Source organism: Nerophis ophidion, linkage group LG19 (genome assembly GCF_033978795.1).
Source record: "Nerophis ophidion isolate RoL-2023_Sa linkage group LG19, RoL_Noph_v1.0, whole genome shotgun sequence".
NCBI classification, from domain to species: domain Eukaryota; kingdom Metazoa; phylum Chordata; class Actinopteri; order Syngnathiformes; family Syngnathidae; genus Nerophis; species Nerophis ophidion.
This window is the reverse complement of record NC_084629.1, coordinates 44,511,262-44,531,383: the sequence shown is the minus strand read 5'-3', so window position 1 is coordinate 44,531,383 and position 20,122 is coordinate 44,511,262. Positions and strand designations below refer to the sequence as shown.

General features: G+C 41.3%; 1 protein-coding gene across 1 annotated transcript in view; it reads right to left on the bottom strand.

Moving 5' to 3' along the window:
• Positions 1–20,122, bottom strand: part of ehhadh (enoyl-CoA, hydratase/3-hydroxyacyl CoA dehydrogenase) — a 36,690-nt gene that overhangs the window by 12,260 nt on the left and 4,308 nt on the right. Inside the window, exons 4-5 of the mRNA XM_061880092.1 lie at positions 13,541–13,652; positions 9,593–9,697 (exon numbers count right to left, since the gene is read on the bottom strand). Coding sequence (XP_061736076.1) covers positions 9,593–9,697; positions 13,541–13,652 — 217 coding nt within the window. The remainder of the gene's footprint in view (positions 1–9,592; positions 9,698–13,540; positions 13,653–20,122) is intronic.

Sequence of the window (20,122 nt, the reverse complement as noted above, 5' to 3'; positions counted from 1 at the left end):
TGTCCACGGTGCTGGTGTGAGGATGCGTTGCGACCCCAAGACACTTTGCATTAATCTGTAAATGGCTTTGCTGTTTCCGTGGATTTGTGCTGCAGCGAAGGGGGACGCCTGCTTGTCCTGACAGATGTAACGGGCAGATGTTGCAAAACGCTGTGCGAAAACATTTAATCCCATCAATGGGGCCAAGGGGAGGAACACGTGCACCCGCTTCAACACACTTGGTAGGCTCACTGGCGGCCGCTTTTTATTCAGCAACCGACGGGGCGTCCCTTGTCAAGCGTTTAGCACACCCGCCCAATTAACTCAAGACGGGGGGCATCCATCCAAAGGTTTCAGTTTGGTTGACTCGCATCTCGTTTGGCTTGCTTGACTCACTCTGAAGCTCATTTTCATCCAACAAACTCAAAGTCATATTGGGACCAGAGGTGGGTAGAGTAGCCAGAAATTGTACTCGAGTAAGAGTACTGTTACTTTCGAGATTTATTACTCAAGCGAAAGTAAGGAGTAGTCACCCAAATATTTACTTGAGTAAAAGTAAAAAGTATGTTGTGAAAAAACTACTCAGTAACTGATGAGTAACCTCATTACGGCAACAAGTAATGCACAAAAACATAAAAATAGCAATGAGCAAATTCAGAGCCAGGAATATCGCTTAAGCAACTAAAACAATAATATATATTAAATAATAGTACATTAAAATAAAATAAAAAAAAATGGCACATTGAGCCACAATAACTTAACAGCACCATAGCCTCAGTAGGCATTCATTGATTTGATTGATTGATTAAAACTTGTATTAGTAGATTACACAGTACAGTACATATTCCCTACAACTGACCACTAAATGGTAACACCCCAATAACTTTTTCAACGTTTATCAATTACTTAGTAAATGACCAAGTCGAGGTGATCAACCACTGGGCCGCAGAAGAATTTTTTATATATAAAAAAAAATAATAATAATTAAATCAACATAAAAAACACAATATACACTTACAATTAGTGCACCAACCACAAAAACCTCCCTTTTTCATGACAAAGAAGAAAAAAAAGAAAAAAAAAGGAGGTTATCCATGCATCTCTGTGCCATGTCTGTCTTAGCATCGCCGGTCAAATGTGGAGACACTCTGGCACATTCAATGGGGGTCTGGCGGCAGATTTCTTGCCAGTGGTGCAACTTGAATCCCTCCCTGTTAGTGTTGTTACATATCATTTATACACACACATATCATACATATATATATATATATATATATATATATATATATATATATATATATATATATATACACGGTGGCAGAGGGGTTAGTGCGTCTGCCTCACAATACGAAGGTCCTGCAGTCCTGGGTTCAAATCCAGGCTCGGGATCTTTCTGTGTGGAGTTTGCATGTTCTCCCCGTGACTGCGTGGGTTCCCTCCGGGTACTCCGGCTTCCTCCCACTTCCAAAGACATGCACCTGGGGATAGGTTGATTGGCAACACTAAATTGGCCCTAGTGTGTGAATGTGAGTGTGAATGTTGTCTGTCTATCTGTGTTGGCCCTGCGATGAGGTGGCGACTTGTCCAGAGTGTACCCCGCCTTCCGCCCGATTGTAGCTGAGATAGGCGCCAGCGCCCCCCGCGACCCCGAAAGGGAATAAGCGGTAAAAAATGGATGGATGGATATATATACATACATTTATATATACAGTATATCATTTATATTTATTTATTTTGCCGTTTTTGTTGACATGTTGAAGGTGTTTTAATGAATATACATGCATGTTTAACATATAGATTCTTATCTTTCATGAAGACAAGAATATAAGTTGGTGTATTACCTGATTCTGATGACTTGCATTGATTGGACTCAGACGTCCACGTTTTCAAATGGAGGAGAAAAAAAGTTCCTCTTTTCCGTCTAATACCACATGAAAGTCGTTGGTTTTTGGCATCTTATTTGTCCAGCTTCCATATTCGTTTTTATACACTTTACAAGAAATACATTGGCGGCAAACTCCGTAGCTTGCTAGCTTGTTTTGCACTGGTTTTCGGAGACTTTTATTTTGTTAACGCAGGCGCGATGGAGCGGCGCTTTTATTGTGAAGACAGGAACTGTGCGATCAGTCTTTAGGCTTTTGACGGGAAGTACGGTTGAAATAAAAAGTGTATTTTTTCCTTTACACTTTTGATTGATTGATTGATACATTTATTAGTAGATTGCACAGTACAGTACATATTCCGTACAATTGACCACTAAATGGTAACACCCCAATAAGTTTTTCAACTTGTTTAAGTCGGGTCATGTGACCGCCTGGCTCTGTTTGATTGGTCCAACGTCACCAGTGACTGCATGTGATTGGTGAAACGCAGGCATGTGTAGATTCTACTTTGAAGCTCTGTCAATAACCAAAACAAACATTAATAGATCGATAAAAAAAAAGTAGAAAGCTGAATGTAGATAAATGGAGCAGAGTAAAAGTAGCGTTTCTTCTCTATAAATATACTCAAGTAAAAGTAAAAGTATGTTGCATAAAAACTACTCGTAAAAGTACAATTTATCCCAAAAGTTACTCAAGTAAATGTAACGGAGTAAATGTAGCGCGTTACTACCCACCTCTGCTTGGGATACATCAGTGGTTCTCAAACTTTTTTTGTCATCCCCCCACTTTGGACAAGGGGGAGTTTTCAAGCCCCACCTGCCCCCCCGTCGCCACAACAGAACGCTAATGCCAAGCTTAACATTTTCAAATTCATTGAACATCAAGTAACATTCAAGTTAGGGTTTCCCCTCACATTCATTTATTTGTGGCGGCTCGCCACGAAAGAATTACGGCCGCCACAAATAAAAAATTCAAACAAATTTCGGCTTTTGACTCGCTTGACCGCTCATAAAAGTAGTGGGACTCTGTCTGTGAATGGAGCTTGTAGTTACATATTATATCCACCCATCCATTTTCTACCGCTTATTCCCTATTTGGGGTCGCGGGGGGGCGCTGGCGCCTATCTCAGCTACAATCGGGCGGAAGGCGGGGTACACCCCGGACAAGTCGCCACCTCATCGCAGGGTCAACACAGATAGACAGACAACATTCACACTCACATTCACACACTAGGGACCATTTAGTGTTGCCAATCAACCTATCCCCAGGTGCATGTCTTTGGAAGTGGGAGGGGCCTATCCCCAGGTGCATGTCTTTGGAAGTGGGAGGGGCCTATCCCCAGGTGCATGTCTTTGGAAGTGGGAGGAAGCCGGAGTACCCGGAGGGAACCCACGCAGTCACGGGGAGAACATGCAAACTCCACACAGAAAGATTCCGAGCCTGGATTTGAACCCAGGACTGCAGGAACTTCGTATTGTGAGGCAGACGCACTAACCCCTCTGCCACCGTGAAGCCCCGTTACATATGATATAAATATGTAAATATGATATAAATATGTATATAAATATGTACATAAAGTGTTGTAATTATATTCCAACTCCGCGTTCTTCTTGGTCATCGCCGCCGCAAGAATATAATAATAAACCTTTTTTTTTAAAGTGAAATTCCCTCCCGTTCCTCGCGCCCCACCTGTCATGTCTCTATCCCCCACAGGTGGGGCCCGCCCCACACTTTGAGAAACGCTGGGATACATCATCTAAAAAAACCAGAAACGGTTATACTTTGACACAAAATTGGCATTCCGGTAGATTCTAAGAACCCAGGATGGACCGCTCGCCTGTATCGGTTGGGGACATCTCTACGCTGCTGATCCGCCTCCGCTTGAGATGGTTTCCTGTGGACGGGACTCTCGCTGCTGTCTTGGATCCGCTTGAACTGAACTCTCGCGGCTGTGTTGGAGCCACTATGGATTGAACTTTCACAGTATCATGTTAGACCCGCTCGACATCCATTGCTTTCGGTCCCCTAGAGGGGGGGGGGGGGGGTTGCCCACATTTGAGGTCCTCTCCAAGGTTTCTCATAGTCAGCATTGTCACTGGCGTCCCACTGGATGTGAATTCTCCCTGCCCACTGGGTGTGAGTTTTCCTTGCCCTTTTGTGGGTTCTTCCGAGGATGTTGTAGTCGTAATGATTTGTGCAGTCCTTTGAGACATTTGTGATTTGGGGCTATATAAATAAACATTGATTGATTGATTGATTGATTGATTGATTGATTGATAAGAACGAGAGCAAAGTAGTCAAAGACAGGGATCTGTCTCTGCACAGGAAGCTATAGTTAAATCCATCCATCCTCTTCCGCTTATCAGAGGTCGGGTCGCGGGGGCAGCAGCCTAAGCAGGGAATCCCAGACTTTCCTTTCCCTAGCCACTTAGTCCAGCTCTTCCCGGTGAATCCCGAAGCGTTCGACACAGTCCTCCCAACATGTCCCGAGTCTTCCCCGTGGCCTCCTACCGGTCGGACGTGCCCGAAACACCTCCCTAGGGAGCCGTTCGGGTGGCATCCTGACCAGATGCCCGAACCACCTCATCTGGCTCTGTCACACCAAATTTCTTCCCCCTAAAAAAACCTTCCCCCCGGCGTTAATTCTTGAAGGACCCCAATGAGGGCGGAAGGACCTTAAAGCAGCCCACACAGCTGCCTGTTTTAAAAGCATTATAATTGGCTTGATTGTCATTGGTGAAAAATAACGGTGAGGATAAAAATATTAGTATTCCAGCATGCTAACCTTTCAATCTATTTTTGCTTCGCTAATTTTGCAGCTGTAACCCTTAAGAGTCATATAACTTGGTATTGTTCAGCTCTCATTGGGGTCCTTCAGGCATTGGAGGGGCTTCCGGGGGGAAGGTTTTTGTAGGGGTAAGAATTTGGCGTGACAGCTCCTCTCCATGTGGAGGAGCATCCACTTTACTTTGAGCTTTACAGGGACCATTTTCTCTAACAGTAGATGCATTGTTGACTAAACTGCCCAGAGTACAGGATACCAGTATTTGTTATGATTTATTAAATTTTTTTTACAAACTGTTTGTGTGAGAGAAGGCATTCATTTATTTAAATACTTATATTGTCAAATTATTATTAGCATGACTGTTTGTATTAAATTAGCAATTAATTAAATTACAATTGTATTTAAAAAAAAAGGTTAACACTGTTACAAATATGCACCACACTGTGAACCCACAGCAAATAAGAATGACAAACACATTTTGGGAGAACAGCCGCACCGTAACACAACCGGACGAATATCCAGAACCCCTTGCATCACTAACTCTTCCGGGACGCTACAATATACACCCCCGCTACCACCAAACCCGCCGCCATAAAAAGGCAGTAAATTTGTGTTTTTATTTTATTTGATATGCCATTGATATTTTTTAATTATTATTATTTGAAACTGGATTTTGCATGTCACTATAAAGTTAAATAAGCCTTACTTGGTCAACAGCCATACAGGTCACACTGAGGGTGGCCGTATAAACAAGGTTAACACTGTTACAAATATGCGCCACACTGGGAACCCACAGCAAACAAGAATGACAAACACATTTTGGGAGAACATCCGCACCGTAACACAACATAAACACAACCGGACAAATATCCAGAACCCCTTGCATCACTAACTCTTCCGGGACGCTACAATATACAACCCCGCTACCACCAAACCCGCCACCGAAAAAAGGCATTAAATTTGTGTTTTTATTTTATTTGATATGCCATTGATATTTTTTAATGATTATTATTTGAAACCTATATAACTATAAAGTTATATAAGCCTTACTTGGTTAATATTCAATGCAAAACTTGATTGGGTCCCTATTAAAGGGTTAATTTGTTCAACCCCGGCCCGCGGCTTTGTTCCGTTTTAAATTTTGGCCCGCTCTGTATTTGAGTTTGACACCCCTGGTCTAGTCTCTTACGTGAATGAGCCAAATAATATTATTTGATATTTTCCGGTAATGTGTTCACGGGGAACATTATCACAATTTCAAAAGGGTTAAAAACAATAAAAATCTGTTCCCAGTGGTTTGTTGTATTTTTTGAAGTTTTTTTCAAAATTTTACCGGTCCCGGAATATCCTTCAATAAAGCTTTAAAGTGCCTTATTTTCGCTATCTTCGAAACCACTATCCATTTCCCTGTGACGTCACACAGTGCTGCCAATACAAACAACATGGCGGTTACCACAGCAAGATATAGCGACATTAGCTCGGATTCAGACTCGGATTTCAGCGACTTAAGCGATTCAACAGATTACGCATGTATTGAAACAGATGGTCGGAGTATGGAGGCAGATAGCGAAAACGAAATTGAAGCTATTGAGCGAATAGCTATTGACGCTATTCGGCCATAGCGTGGGTGTACCTAATGAAGTGGCACATAGCATGGCTGCCTTATTAGCATCGCCGGTAAAATGTGCGGACCAAACGATCAGGACTTTCGCATCTTGTGACACTGGAGCAACTTAAATCCGTCGATTGGTAAGTGTTTGTTTCGCAGTAAATGTGGGTATCTAGTTTCAAATGTACATACAGCTAGTGTAAATAGCATGTTAGCATCGATTAGCGTAGCATGTTAGCATCGATTAGCTGGCAGTCATGCTGCGACCAAATATGTCTGATTAGCACATAAGTCAACAACATCAACAAAACTCACCTTTGTGATTTCGTTGACTTAATCGTTGTAAATGCATCTGCAGGTTATCCATACATCTCTGTGCCATGTCTGTCTTAGCATCGCCGGTCAAATGTGAAGACACTCTGGTACATTCAATGGGGGTCTGGCGGCAGACACTTTGGCATCTTCGGGCCAGTGGTGCAACTTGAATCCCTCCCTGTTAGTGTTGTTACACCCTCCGACAACACACCGACGAGGCATGATGTCTCCAAGGTTCCAAAAAATTGTCAAAAAACGGAAAATAACAGAGCTGAGACCCGGTGTTTGTAATGTGAAAATGAAAATGGCGGCTGTGTTACCTCGGTGACGTCACTAAAAGACCGAAAAACAGAAAGGCGTTTAATTCGCCAAAATTCACCCATTTAGAGTTTGGAAATTGGTAAAAAAAATACATGGTCTTTTTTCTGCAACATCAAGGTATATATTGACACTTACATAGGTTTGGTGATAATGTTCCTCTTTAATAATTTCACACATAAGTCGCTCCTTAGTATAAGTCGCACCCCCGGCCAAACTATGAAAAAAACGGTGACTTATGTCCGAAAAATACGGTAGGTGAAATTAGATAATCTCCCACGGCACACCGGACTGTATCTAAAAAACACTGCTCTAACTAATTAAACAACTTTCATGATCCATCCATCCATCTTCTTCCGCTTATCCGAGGTCGGGTCGCGGGGGCAACAGCCTAAGCAGGGAAACCCAGACTTCCCTTTCCCCAGCCACTTCGTCTAGCTCTTCCCGGGGGATCCCGAGGCGTTCCCAGGCCAGCCGGGAGACATAGTCTTCCCAACGTGTCCTGGGTCTTCCACCGGTTGGACGTGCCCTAAACACCTCCCTAGGGAGGCGTTCAGGTGGCATCCTGACCAGATGCCCGAACCACCTCATCTGGCTCCTCTCCATGTGGAGGAGCAGCGGCTTTACTTTGAGTTCCTCCCGGATGGCAAAGCTTCTCACCCTATCTCTAAGGGCGGAGGAAACTCATTTGGGCCGCTTGTACCCGTGATCTTATCCTTCCGGTCATGACCCAAAGCTCATGACCATAGGAGAGGATGGGAATGTAGATCGACCGGTAAATTGAGAGCTTTGCCTTCCGGCTCAGCTCCTTCTTCACCACAACGGATCGGTACAACGTCCGCATTACTGAAAACGCCGCACCGATCCGCCTGTCGATCTCACGATCCACTTTTCAATCAATCAATCAATGTTTATTTATATAGCCCCAAATCACAAATGTCTCAAAGGACTGCACAAACCATTACGACTACAACATCCTCGGAAGAACCCACAAAAGGGCAAGGAAAACTCACAGCCAGTGGGCAGGGAGAATTCACATCCAGTGGGACGCCAGTGACAATGCTGACTATGAGAAACCTTGGAGAGGACCTCAGATGTGGGCAACCCCCCCCCCCCCTCTCTAGGAGACCGAAAGCAATGGATGTGGAGCGGGTCTAACATGATACTGTGAAAGTTCAATCCATAGTGGCTCCAACACAGCCGCGAGAGTTCAGTTCAAAGCGGATCCAAGACAGCAGCGAGAGTCCCGTCCACAGGAAACCATCTCAAGCGGAGGCGGATCAGCAGCGTAGAGATGTCCCCAACCGATACAGGCGAGCTGTCCATCCTGGGTCTCGACTCTGGACAGCCAGTACTTCATCCATGGTCATCGGACCGGACCCCCTCCACAAGGGAGGGGGGGACATAGGAGAAAGAAAAGAAGCGGCAGATCAACTGGTCTAAAAAGGAGGTCTATTTAAAGGCTAGACTATACAGATGAGTTTTAAGGTGAGACTTAAATGCTTCTACTGAGGTAGCATCTCGAACTGTTACCGGGAGGGCATTCCAGAGTACTGGAGCCCGAACGGAAAACGCTCTATAGCCCGCAGACTTTTTTTGGGCTCTAGGAATCACTAATAAGCCGGAGTCTTTTGAAGGCAGATTTCTTGCCAGGACATATGGTACAATACAATCGGCAAGATAGGATGGAGCTAGACCGTGTAGTATTTTATACGTAAGTAGTAAAACCTTAAAGTCACATCTTAAGTGCACAGGAAGCCAGTGCAGGTGAGCCAGCATAGGTATATATGTATGTATATATGTATATAAAGGTATATACAGTACAGGTATATATGTATGTATATATGTATATAAAGGTATATACAGTATAGGTATATATGTATGTATATGTGTATATAAAGGTATATACAGTATAGGTATATATGTATGTATATATAAAGGTATATACAGTATAGGTATATATGTATGTATATATAAAGGTATATACAGTATAGGTATATATGTATGTATATATGTATATAAAGGTATATACAGTATAGGTATATATGTATGTATATATGTATATAAAGGTATATACAGTATAGGTATATATGTATGTATATATGTATATAAAGGTATATACAGTATAGGTATATATGTATGTATATATGTATATAAAGGTATATACAGTACAGGTATATATGTATGTATATATGTATATAAAGGTATATACAGTACAGGCGTAATATGATCAAACTTTCTTGTTCTTGTCAAAAGTCTAGCAGCCGCATTTTGTACCAACTGTAATCTTTTAATGCTCAGTCGTGAACAAGACTCCTAGGTACTTGAACTCCTCCACTTGGGGCAGGGTCTCCTCCCCGGCATTCCACCCTTTTCCGGCCGAGAACCATGGACTCGGACTTGGAGTCATCACTTTCATGATGAATACTCTAAAAATGTTTATCCCTTTTGAATAATACAGCAAAGGCAGAGAATACACCAGAGCACATCTCACACAGCTATCAAACATTCATAGCCATAGTTACACATTCCCCTTCTTTTTCCACTACTTATGCATCAACCATTCCGGATGTCACCGTCTCTCAAATATGCGAGATAAGCTTTATCCCCCATTGATTTAGTTTTTTTTTTTAAAAGCAGCCACCGGGAACGTTTATCGACCCCCGGGTGACATAACATGTCAGCGGTTCGCTTTCGTCTCACCTGCAACACCGAGCGCAAACTTGACAGCCGCGTCCACGGTATTATGATCAATAACCTGGTCCAGGATTCCCAATTTGAGCGCCTCAGCAGCGGTGATGTGACGACCTGTGGAAACACATGACAGCTTTGAGGATACAGTCCATGATTGACATGCAACACATCGAGATTATTGGTGGAGACGCATCAGCAGGAGTTCTGTTTATCAATCAATCAATCAATCAATGTTTATTTATATAGCCCCAAATCACAAATGTCTCAAAGGACTGCACAAATCATTACGACTACAACATCCTCGGAAGAACCCACAAAAGGGCAAGGAAAACTCACACCCAGTGGGCAGGGAGAATTCACATCCAGTGGGACGCCAGTGACAATGCTGACTATGAGAAACCTTGGAGAGGACCTCAGATGTGGGCAACCCCCCCCCTCTCTAGGGGACCGAAAGCAATGGATGTCGAGCGGGTCTAACATGATACTGTGAAAGTTCAATCCATAGTGGCTCCAACACAGCCGCGAGAGTTCAGTTCAAGCGGATCCAAGACAGCAGCGAGAGTCCCGTCCACAGGAAACCATCTCAAGCGGATCAGCAGCGTAGAGACGTCCCCAACCGATACAGGCGAGCGGTCCAAAATACATTTCTATCTTCCATCCATCCATCATCTTCCGCTTATCCGAGGTCGGGTCGCGGGGGCAGCAGCCTAAGCAGGGAAGCCCAGACTTCCCTATCTCCAGCCACTTCGTCTAGCTCTTCCCGGGGGATCCCGAGGCGTTCCCAGGCCAGCCAGGAGACATAGTCTTCCCAACGTGTCCTGGGTCTTCCCCGTGGCCTCCTACCGGTTGGACGTGCCCTAAACACCTCCCTAGGGAGGCGTTCGGGTGGCATCCTGACCAGATGCCCAAACCACCTCATCTGGCTCCTCTCCATGTGGAGGAGCAGCGGCTTTACTTTGAGTTCCTCCCGGATGGCAGAGCTTCTCACCCTATCTCTAAGGGAGAGACCTGGAAACTCATTTGGGCCGCTTGTACCCGTGATCTTATCCTTTCGGTCATGACCCAAAGTTCATGACCATAGGTGAGGATGGGAACGTAGATCGACCGGTAAATTGAGAGCTTTGCCTTCCGGCTCAGCTCCTTCTTCACCACAACGGATCGATACAACGTCCGCATTACTGAAGACGCCGCACCGATCCGCCTGTCGATCTCACGATCCACTCTTCCCCCACTCGTGAACAAGACATTTCCATCTTAATTTCATAATTTAGTTTAATTAGTCTTTGATTAGTTTCTAAGTTTTATTGAAACAAACAGGAATGGTCCAAAGACAAATGGAAATGATTGAAGCTCTTTGGCATTAGTGCACCTTTAAAGCCAGGATACAGGCTGACCTCTGCTGGTCGTTTGAGTACACTACATCAGGGGTCACCAACCTTTTTGAAACCAAGGGCTACTTCTTGGGTACTGATTAATGCGAAGGGCTACCAGTTTGATACACACTTAAATAAATTGCCAGAAATAGCCAATTTGCTCAATTTACCATTAATAAATAAATCTGTATATATATGAAAAAAAATGGGTATTTCTGTCTGTCATTCCGTCGTACATTTCTTTCCCTTTTACGGAAGGTTTTTTTGTAGAGAATAAATGATGAAAAAAACACTTAATTGAACGGTTTAAAAGAGGAGAAAACACGAAAAAAAAATGAAATTGAATTTTGAAAAATAGTTTAACTGATTAATGCGAAGGGCTACCAGTTTGATACACACTTAAATAAATTGCCAGAAATAGCCAATTTGCTCAAAATACCTTTAATAAATAAATCTATATATGTATATAAAAAAGTGGGTATTTCTGTCTGTCATTCCGTCGTACATTTTTTTCCTTTTACGGAAGGTTTTTGTAGAGAATAAATGATGAAAAAAAAACGCTTAATTGAAGGCTTTCAAAGAGGAGAAAACACGAAAAAAAAAATGAAATTAAATTTTGAAACATAGTTTAACTGATTAATGCGAAGGGCTACCAGTTTGATACACACTTAAATAAATTGCCAGAAATAACCAATTTGCTCAATTTACCTTTAATAAATAAATCTATATATATATATATATATAAAAAAAGTGGGTATTTCTGTCTGTCATTCCGTCGTACATTTTTTTTTTCCTTTTAGGGAAGGTTTTTTGTAGAGAATAAATGATGAAAAAAACACTTAATTGAACGAAAACACGAAAAAAAAATGAAAATTAAATTTTGAAACATAGTTTATCGTCTATAGAATTCAAAATTCAACCGAAAAAAAATGAAGAGAAAAACTAGCTAATTCGAACCTTTTTGAAAAAATTAAAAAAATAATTTATGGAACATTATTAGTAATTTTTCCTGATTAAGATCAATTTTAGAATTTTGATGACATGTTTTAAATAGGTTAAAATCCAATCTGCACTTTGTTAGAATATATAACAAATTTAACCAAGCTATATTTCTAACAAAGACAAATCCTTATTTCTTATAGATTTGCCAGAACAAAAATGTTAAAAGAAATTCAAGAATTTGATTCTACAGATTTTGTAGATTTGTCAGAATAATTTTTTTGAATTTTAATCATAAAAATTTGAAGAAATATTTCACAAATATTGTCAAAAAAACAGAAGCTAAAATGAAGAATTAAATTCAAATGTATTTATTAATTTTTACAATTTAAAAAAAATTACTTGAACATTGATTTAAATTGTCAGGAAAGAAGAGGAAGGAATTTAAAAGGTAAAAAGGTATATGTGATTAAAAATCCTCAAATAATTTTTAAGGATGTATTTTTTTCTCTAAAATTGTCTTTCTGAAAGTTATAAGAAGCAAAGTTAAAAAATAAATGAATTTAAACAAGTGAAGACCAAGTCTTTAAAATATTTTCTTCGATTTTCAAATTCTATTTGAGTTTTGGCTCTCTTAGAATTAAAAATGTAATTCGAATCTTTTTGAAAAAATTAAAAAAATAATTTATGGAACATCATTAGTAATTTTTCCTGATTAAGATAAATTTTAGAATTTTGATGACATGTTTTAAATAGGTTAAAATCCAATCTGCACTTTGTTAGAATATATAACAAATTGGACCAAGCTATATTTCTAACAAAGACAAATCATTATTTCTTCTAGATTTTCCAGAACAAAAATGTTAAAAGAAATTCAAAAGACTTTGAAATAGGATTTAAATTTGATTCTACAAATTTTCTAGATTTGCCAGAATATTTTTTTTGAATTTTAATCATAATAAGTTTGAAGAAATATTTCACAAATATTCTTCGTCAAAAAAACAGAAGCTAAAATGAAGAATTAAATTAAAATGTATTTATTATTGCCCTGCGATGAGGTGGCGACTTGTCCAGGGTGTACACCGCCTTCCGCCCGATTGTAGCTGAGATAGACCCCAAAAAAGATTAAGCGGTAGAAAATGGATGGATGTATTTATTATTCTTTACAATAAATAAATAAAAATACTTGAACATTGATTTAAATTGTCAGGAAAGAAGAGGAAGGAATTTAAAAGGTAAAAAGGTATATGTGTTTAAAAATCCTAAAATCATTTTTAAGGTTGTATTTTTCTCTAAAATTGTCTTCTTGGGTAAAAAAAAAATAAATGAATTTATTTAAAAATGAATGAATTTATTTAAACAAGTGAAGACCAAGTCTTTAAAATATTTTCTTGGATTTTCAAATTCTATTTGAGTTTTGTCTCTCTTAGAATTAAAAATGTCAAACAAAGCGAGACCAGCTTGCTAGTAAATAAATCAAATTAAAAAAATAGAGGCAGCTCACTGGTAAGTGCTGCTATTTGAGCTATTTTTAGAACAGGCCAGCGGGCGACTCATCTGGTCCTTACGGGCTACCTGGGCGTTGGTGACCCCTGTTTTAGATCCTAAAGTGCATTGTGCTGCCTAGAAAAGCCATGGTTGTTACCTGTCGTGATGAGGTCTAAAGCAGCCGGTAGTCCAGTCAGCCTTGGCAAGCGCTGGGTGCCCCCTGCAGCTGGCAGCAGACCCAAGGTCACCTCCGGAAGCCCCAGCTTGGCCTGGAATTGAGCCCAGATAGGGAGTTGAATCAATTAAATATACAAAAAGTGTGTGTTCTCAATAACAAAACTATACTAAATACAACCTTGCTAAATAACGTGGCTTCACCACACTGCAGATGTTTTTTTTAATTAATTTTCAAAGCACATTCTTTAAAGCGCATGGCTAAAAATAAACCCCACAGTAGTATCAGACACTAGAAGACACCAAACCAATCAGCACAATGTTCAGTATCGTGGCCCCTGATTTGTTCAGGATTGTTAAAGGCCTACTGAAATGAGATGTTCTTATTTAAACGGGGATAGCAGGTCCATTCTATGTGTCATACTTCATCATTTCGCCATATTGCCATATTTTTGCTGAAAGGATTTAGTAGAGAACATCCACGATAAAGTTTGCAACTTTTGGTCGCTAATAAAAAAGCCTTGCCTGTACCGGAAGTAGCAGACGATGTGCGCGTGACGTCACGGGTTGTGGAGCTCCTCACATCCGAACATTGTTTACAATCATGGCCACCAGCAGCGAGAGCGATTCGGACCGAGAAAGCGACGATTCGTGGATGAGGAAAGTGAGAGTGAAGGACTAAGAAAAAAAAAACACTAGACAAAGCGATTCAGATGTTATTAGACAAATTTACTTGGATAATTTTGGAAAATCCCTTATCTGCTTATTATGTTACTAGTAGAGATGCGCGGATAGGCAATTATATCATCCGCATCACCAAAGTTGTCATCCACCCAAACCAACATTTAATCAGGACCGTATCCGCCCGCCGAATTACATCAGAGATTGTCCGCCTTCACCACTCACAGAGTTATTTAAACCTGTTTCACAGAGTAATTATGACAATTGGAGCCGCTAACGTTCTCGCGACTACCCTATAGCGTTATCCTGATGACAAGAATATGGGCGTGCTGTGAAGCCATTGCCTTAGACACCTTCAACAACATGTACAAACCGATTGTCGATCCTGCAACATGTGTGCAGATTCCGCAATTACACGTTCAAGATCGAAAGGCATACTGGGTGACACAGAGTACACTGATGGTTGTGATATAAACAACTTTAACACTTACTAATATGCGCCACGCTGTGAAGCCACACCCAACAAGATTGACAAACACATTTCGGGAGAACATCCTCACAGTAACACAACATAAACGCAACACAGCAAATACCCATAATCCTTTGTATTCATGACACTTCCTGAATATATTTTACACCCCCGCGCCCCCAACCCCGCCCACCTTACCGACGCTGCTAGTGGGGTGTATAAAATAGTCAGGAAGTGTCATGAATACAAAGGATTATGGGTATTTGTTGTGTTGCGTTTATGTTGTGTTACTGTGAGGATGTACTCCCGAAATGTGTTTGCCGTTCTTGTTTGGTGTGGCTTCACAGCGTGGCGCATATTAGTAAGAGTGTTAAAATTGTTTATATCACAACCATTAGTGTACTCTGTGTCACCCAGCATGCCTTGCAGTCGTGTGTGTGTTGCCGCAGAAGCCTCACACAACATGATGCTGGACTGACAAGCAGATCGTGTATGATGTAGTAGGCGACAAAGCCAATGTCTTCATAGCACGCACTAATATTTATTATCTGGGTAACTGCCGGCAGTCATTCAAGAGAATATTAGCGTCTCTTATTGCCTTTTTCGCTTAATGACACGGGTCTTAAATGGCTCTTTGAATGCCAAAGGATACCGATCACAGAACCATGCATATTAAACATTTCTGGATGGTTCAACCGCCACCCGCCCGAATCTAATTAAAATCTATGTTTTCGTCATGTCAATCGCCCGACCGACTCCGCGGATGAGCCCGCAAACCGCGCATCTCTAGTTACTAGTGTTTTAGTGAGATTATATGGTCGTACCTGTACAACCTGAAAGTCGGAGGGGTGTGGCCACGGGTGTGGTGACCGCCAGTGTCTCTGAGGGAAGCCAAGTTTCTCTACGAGGCGAAGGCAGCCGTTGGGGCCAGGCTGAGATTTTATTTTTTTCCCTACTCCTCGGTGGAAGCATCAGACGGTCGGGGGCGGCCGGTGGGAGGAGGCAAGAAAGTCCCCAGCTGCCTCTTTGACAGGTGCAGGAGGAACCACGCAAGCTCTCCGCTCATGTCTACGCTAGGAGCCGACTTAATACCACAATGTTCTCACCAAAACCTGCCGGTTGACATATGGTAGGGAACCATGTTCACTTGACCGCTCTTTTCCATAGTAAACCTTCACCGTCATCTTTCGGGAATGTAAACAAGGAAACACTGGCTGTGTTTGTGTGGCTAAAGGCAGCCGCAATACAGCGCCTCCCACTTACAGCTTTCTTCTTTGACGCCTCCATTATTAATTGAACAAATTGCAAAAGATTCAGCAACAAAGATGTCCAGAATACCGTGGAATTATGCGATGAAAAGAGACGACTTATAGCTGGGAATGTCCTCTACAATGCGTGACGTCACGCGCACACGTCATCATACCGCGACGTTTTAGCATGATATTTCCGCGCGAAATTTAAAATTGCAATTTAGTAAACTAAATCGACTGTATTGGCATGTGTTGCAATGTTAATATTTCATCATTGATATATAAACTATCAGACCGCGTGGTCGCTAGTAGTGGGTTTCAGAATGTTAATTGGCATCAACATTTCATGTCTTACTTGTGCTGCATGGCTTCACCGTCATCTTTCGGGAATGTAAACAAGGAAACACCGGCTGTGTTTGTGTTGCTAAAGGCGGCCGCAATACAGCGCCTCCCACTTACAGCTTTCTTCTTTGACGCCTCCATTATTAATTGAACAAATTGCAAAAGATTCAGCAACAAAGACGTCCAGAATACCGTGGAATTATGCGATGAAAAGAGACGACTTATAGCTGGGAATGTCCTCTACAATGCGTGACGTCACGCGCACACGTCATCATACCGCGACGTTTTAGCATGATATTTCCGCGCAAAATTTAAAATTGCAATTTAGTAAACTAAATCGACTGTATTGGCATGTGTTGCAATGTTAATATTTCATCATTGATATATAAACTATCAGACTGCGTGGTCGCTAGTAGTGGGTTTCAGAATGTTAATTGGCATCAACATTTCATGTCTTACTTGTGCTGCATGGCTTCACCGTCATCTTTCGGGAATGTAAACAAGGAAACACTGGCTTTGTTTGTGTTGCTAAAGGCAGCCGCAATACAGCGCCTCCCACTTACAGCTTTCTTCTTTGACGCCTCCATTATTCATTGAACAAATTGCAAAAGATTCAGCAACAAAGACGTCCAGAATACCGTGGAATTATGCGATGAAAAGAGACGACTTATAGCTGGGAATGTCCTCTACAATGCGTGACGTCACGCGCACACGTCATCATACCGCGACGTTTTAGCATGATACTTCCGCGCGAAATTTAAAATTGCAATTTAGTAAACTAAATCGACTGTATTGGCATGTGTTGCAATGTTAATATTTCATCATTGATATATAAACTATCAGACTGCGTGGTCGCTAGTAGTGGGTTTCAGAATGTTAATTGGCATCAACATTTCATGTCTTACTTGTGCTGCATGGCTTCACCGTCATCTTTCGGGAATGTAAACAAGGAAACACTGGCTTTGTTTGTGTTGCTAAAGGCAGCCGCAATACAGCGCCTCCCACTTACAGCTTTCTTCTTTGACGCCTCCATTATTCATTGAACAAATTGCAAAAGATTCAGCAACAAAGACGTCCAGAATACCGTGGAATTATGCGATGAAAAGAGACGACTTATAGCTGGGAATGTCCTCTACAATGCGTGACGTCACGCGCACACGTCATCATACCGCGACGTTTTAGCATGATATTTCCGCGCAAAATTTAAAATTGCAATTTAGTAAACTAAATCGACTGTATTGGCATGTGTTGCAATGTTAATATTTCATCATTGATATATAAACTATCAGACTGCGTGGTCGCTAGTAGTGGGTTTCAGAATGTTAATTGGCATCAACATTTCATGTCTTACTTGTGCTGCATGGCTTCACCGTCATCTTTCGGGAATGTAAACAAGGAAACACTGGCTTTGTTTGTGTTGCTAAAGGCAGCCGCAATACAGCGCCTCCCACTTACAGCTTTCTTCTTTGACGCCTCCATTATTCATTGAACAAATTGCAAAAGATTCAGCAACAAAGACGTCCAGAATACCGTGGAATTATGCGATGAAAAGAGACGACTTATAGCTGGGAATGTCCTCTACAATGCGTGACGTCACGCGCACACGTCATCATACCGCGACGTTTTAGCATGATATTTCCGCGCGAAATTTAAAATTGCAATTTAGTAAACTAAATCGACTGTATTGGCATGTGTTGCAATGTTAATATTTCATCATTGATATATAAACTATCAGACTGCGTGGTCGCTAGTAGTGGGTTTCAGTAGGCATTTAAGGTGACTAAAATAGATAGAAAGATAAATAATACTTTATTGATTCCTTCAGGAAAATTATAATTCCAGCAGCATTGATTGATACTTTTATTAGTAGATTGCACAGTACAGTACATATTCCGTACAATTGACCACTAAATGGTAACACCCCAATAAGTTTTTCAACTTGTTTAAGTCGGGGTCCACATTAATCAATTCATGGTACAAATATATACTATCAGCATAATACAGTCATCACACAAGTTAATCATCATAGTATATACATTGAATTATTTACATTATTTACGATCCGGGGGGTGGGATGTGGAGCTTTGGTTGATATCAGTACTTCAGTCATCAACAGAGAAATGTGGACATTGAAACAGTGTAGGTCTTATTTAGTAGGATATGTACAGCCAGCAGAGAACATAGTGAGTTCACATAGCATAAGAACAAGTATATACATTATAAATACATTCGATTATTTACATTAGGTTATTTATAATCGGTGGAGATGGGATGTGAATGGAGGAGGGTGTTAGTAAAGGGTTGAAGTTGCCTGGAGGTGTTTTAGAGCGGTTTTGAAGGAAAACAGAAAATATTACAATAAAAATAAAAAGCAACAATGGGAATAAAAATATAACAGAAGTGAATTTTTGAAGTGAATTATATTTATATAGCGCTTTTCTCTAGTGACTCAAAGCGCTTTACATAGTGAAACCCAATATCTAAGTTACATTTAAACCAGTGTGGGTGGCACTGGGAGCAGGTGGGTAAAGTGTCTTGCCCAAGGACACAACGGCAATGACTAGGATGGCGGAAGCGGGAATCGAACCTGCAACCCTCAAGTTGCTGGCACGGCCACTCTACCAACCGAGCTATACCGCCCAGTAAAAATAAGAACATAAGAGAAACGAGGCAGTAGTGACCATGTATCGCACGGTTTAGCTCGGTTGGTAGAGTGGCCGTGCCAGCAACTTGAGGGTTGCAGGTTCAATTCCCGCTTCTGCCAACCTAGTCACTGCCGTTGTGTCCTTGGGCAAGACACTTGACCCACCTGCTCCCAGTGCCACCCACACTGGTTTAAAAAATGTAATTTAGATATTGGGTTTCACTATGTAAAGCGCTTTGAGTCACTTTGAGAAAAGCACTATATAAATATAATTCACTTCACTATTGTTGCAGTTTATTTCGGTATTGTTATTGTTTTGCATGCCCTGTCCTAAGTGAAATGTATCATTTCATGTGTGGAGAGCTTTCATAATGTTGAGAAAATGTATTTAGAAGGTTGTAAGCAAGCTTTGTATGCTTTGGCTATGAATTTATTTGATTAATAATTAATTATACTTTGCAAAAATTCATTTATCACAGTCATGTCCAAAACCAATTAACAGCAACAACTTGGTCAAATCTTTTTAATCACAATTTTTTATAATACGTGTAAAGGGCCAACTTTTGTTGTCGTTTGGCTGTAATTGAAATGACTTCAGTGATATGTCTGCTGAGTATGATAAATTCTTCAAATTAGGGCTGGACGATATATCGATATATCGCAAGTGCGATATAGAAAATGACTATATCGTGATATTAGAGTATACGTTCTCACGCAGTTGCTTTTAGCTGCGGGCATTACACTACAGGCTTTTTTTCACTCTTTGTTCTCTCTCCTTCTCACAGACAGCAAGCGCACCTTCTTACATACCACACATACGTACACGCCCTCGCGGAGCAGAGAGGTAGCAGCATGGGTAACGTTAGCCGTGGTGCTAGCGGAGCCGTGCGAGCGGTAATACGAGAGAAAGAAGGTGCGAATGAAGGAAGAATTAATTCCCAAGAAAAACAGCAGGGGGCGGTGGTTTGGCTTCAAGTGGGAATATGTCGAACAGACAATTGTAATTTGTCAAGTGTGGGGCAAAAGCGTTGCTACAAAAAGTAGCATTACTGCTAATATGTAGCATCGTTTAAAAAGTCACCTGCTGGAGAATGAAGAGTGCTTACTCCGCATGTCAACATCTCCATTCGGCGCCACACCATCCAAATGCCGCGGCAAACATTTCCAGATCAACACCGT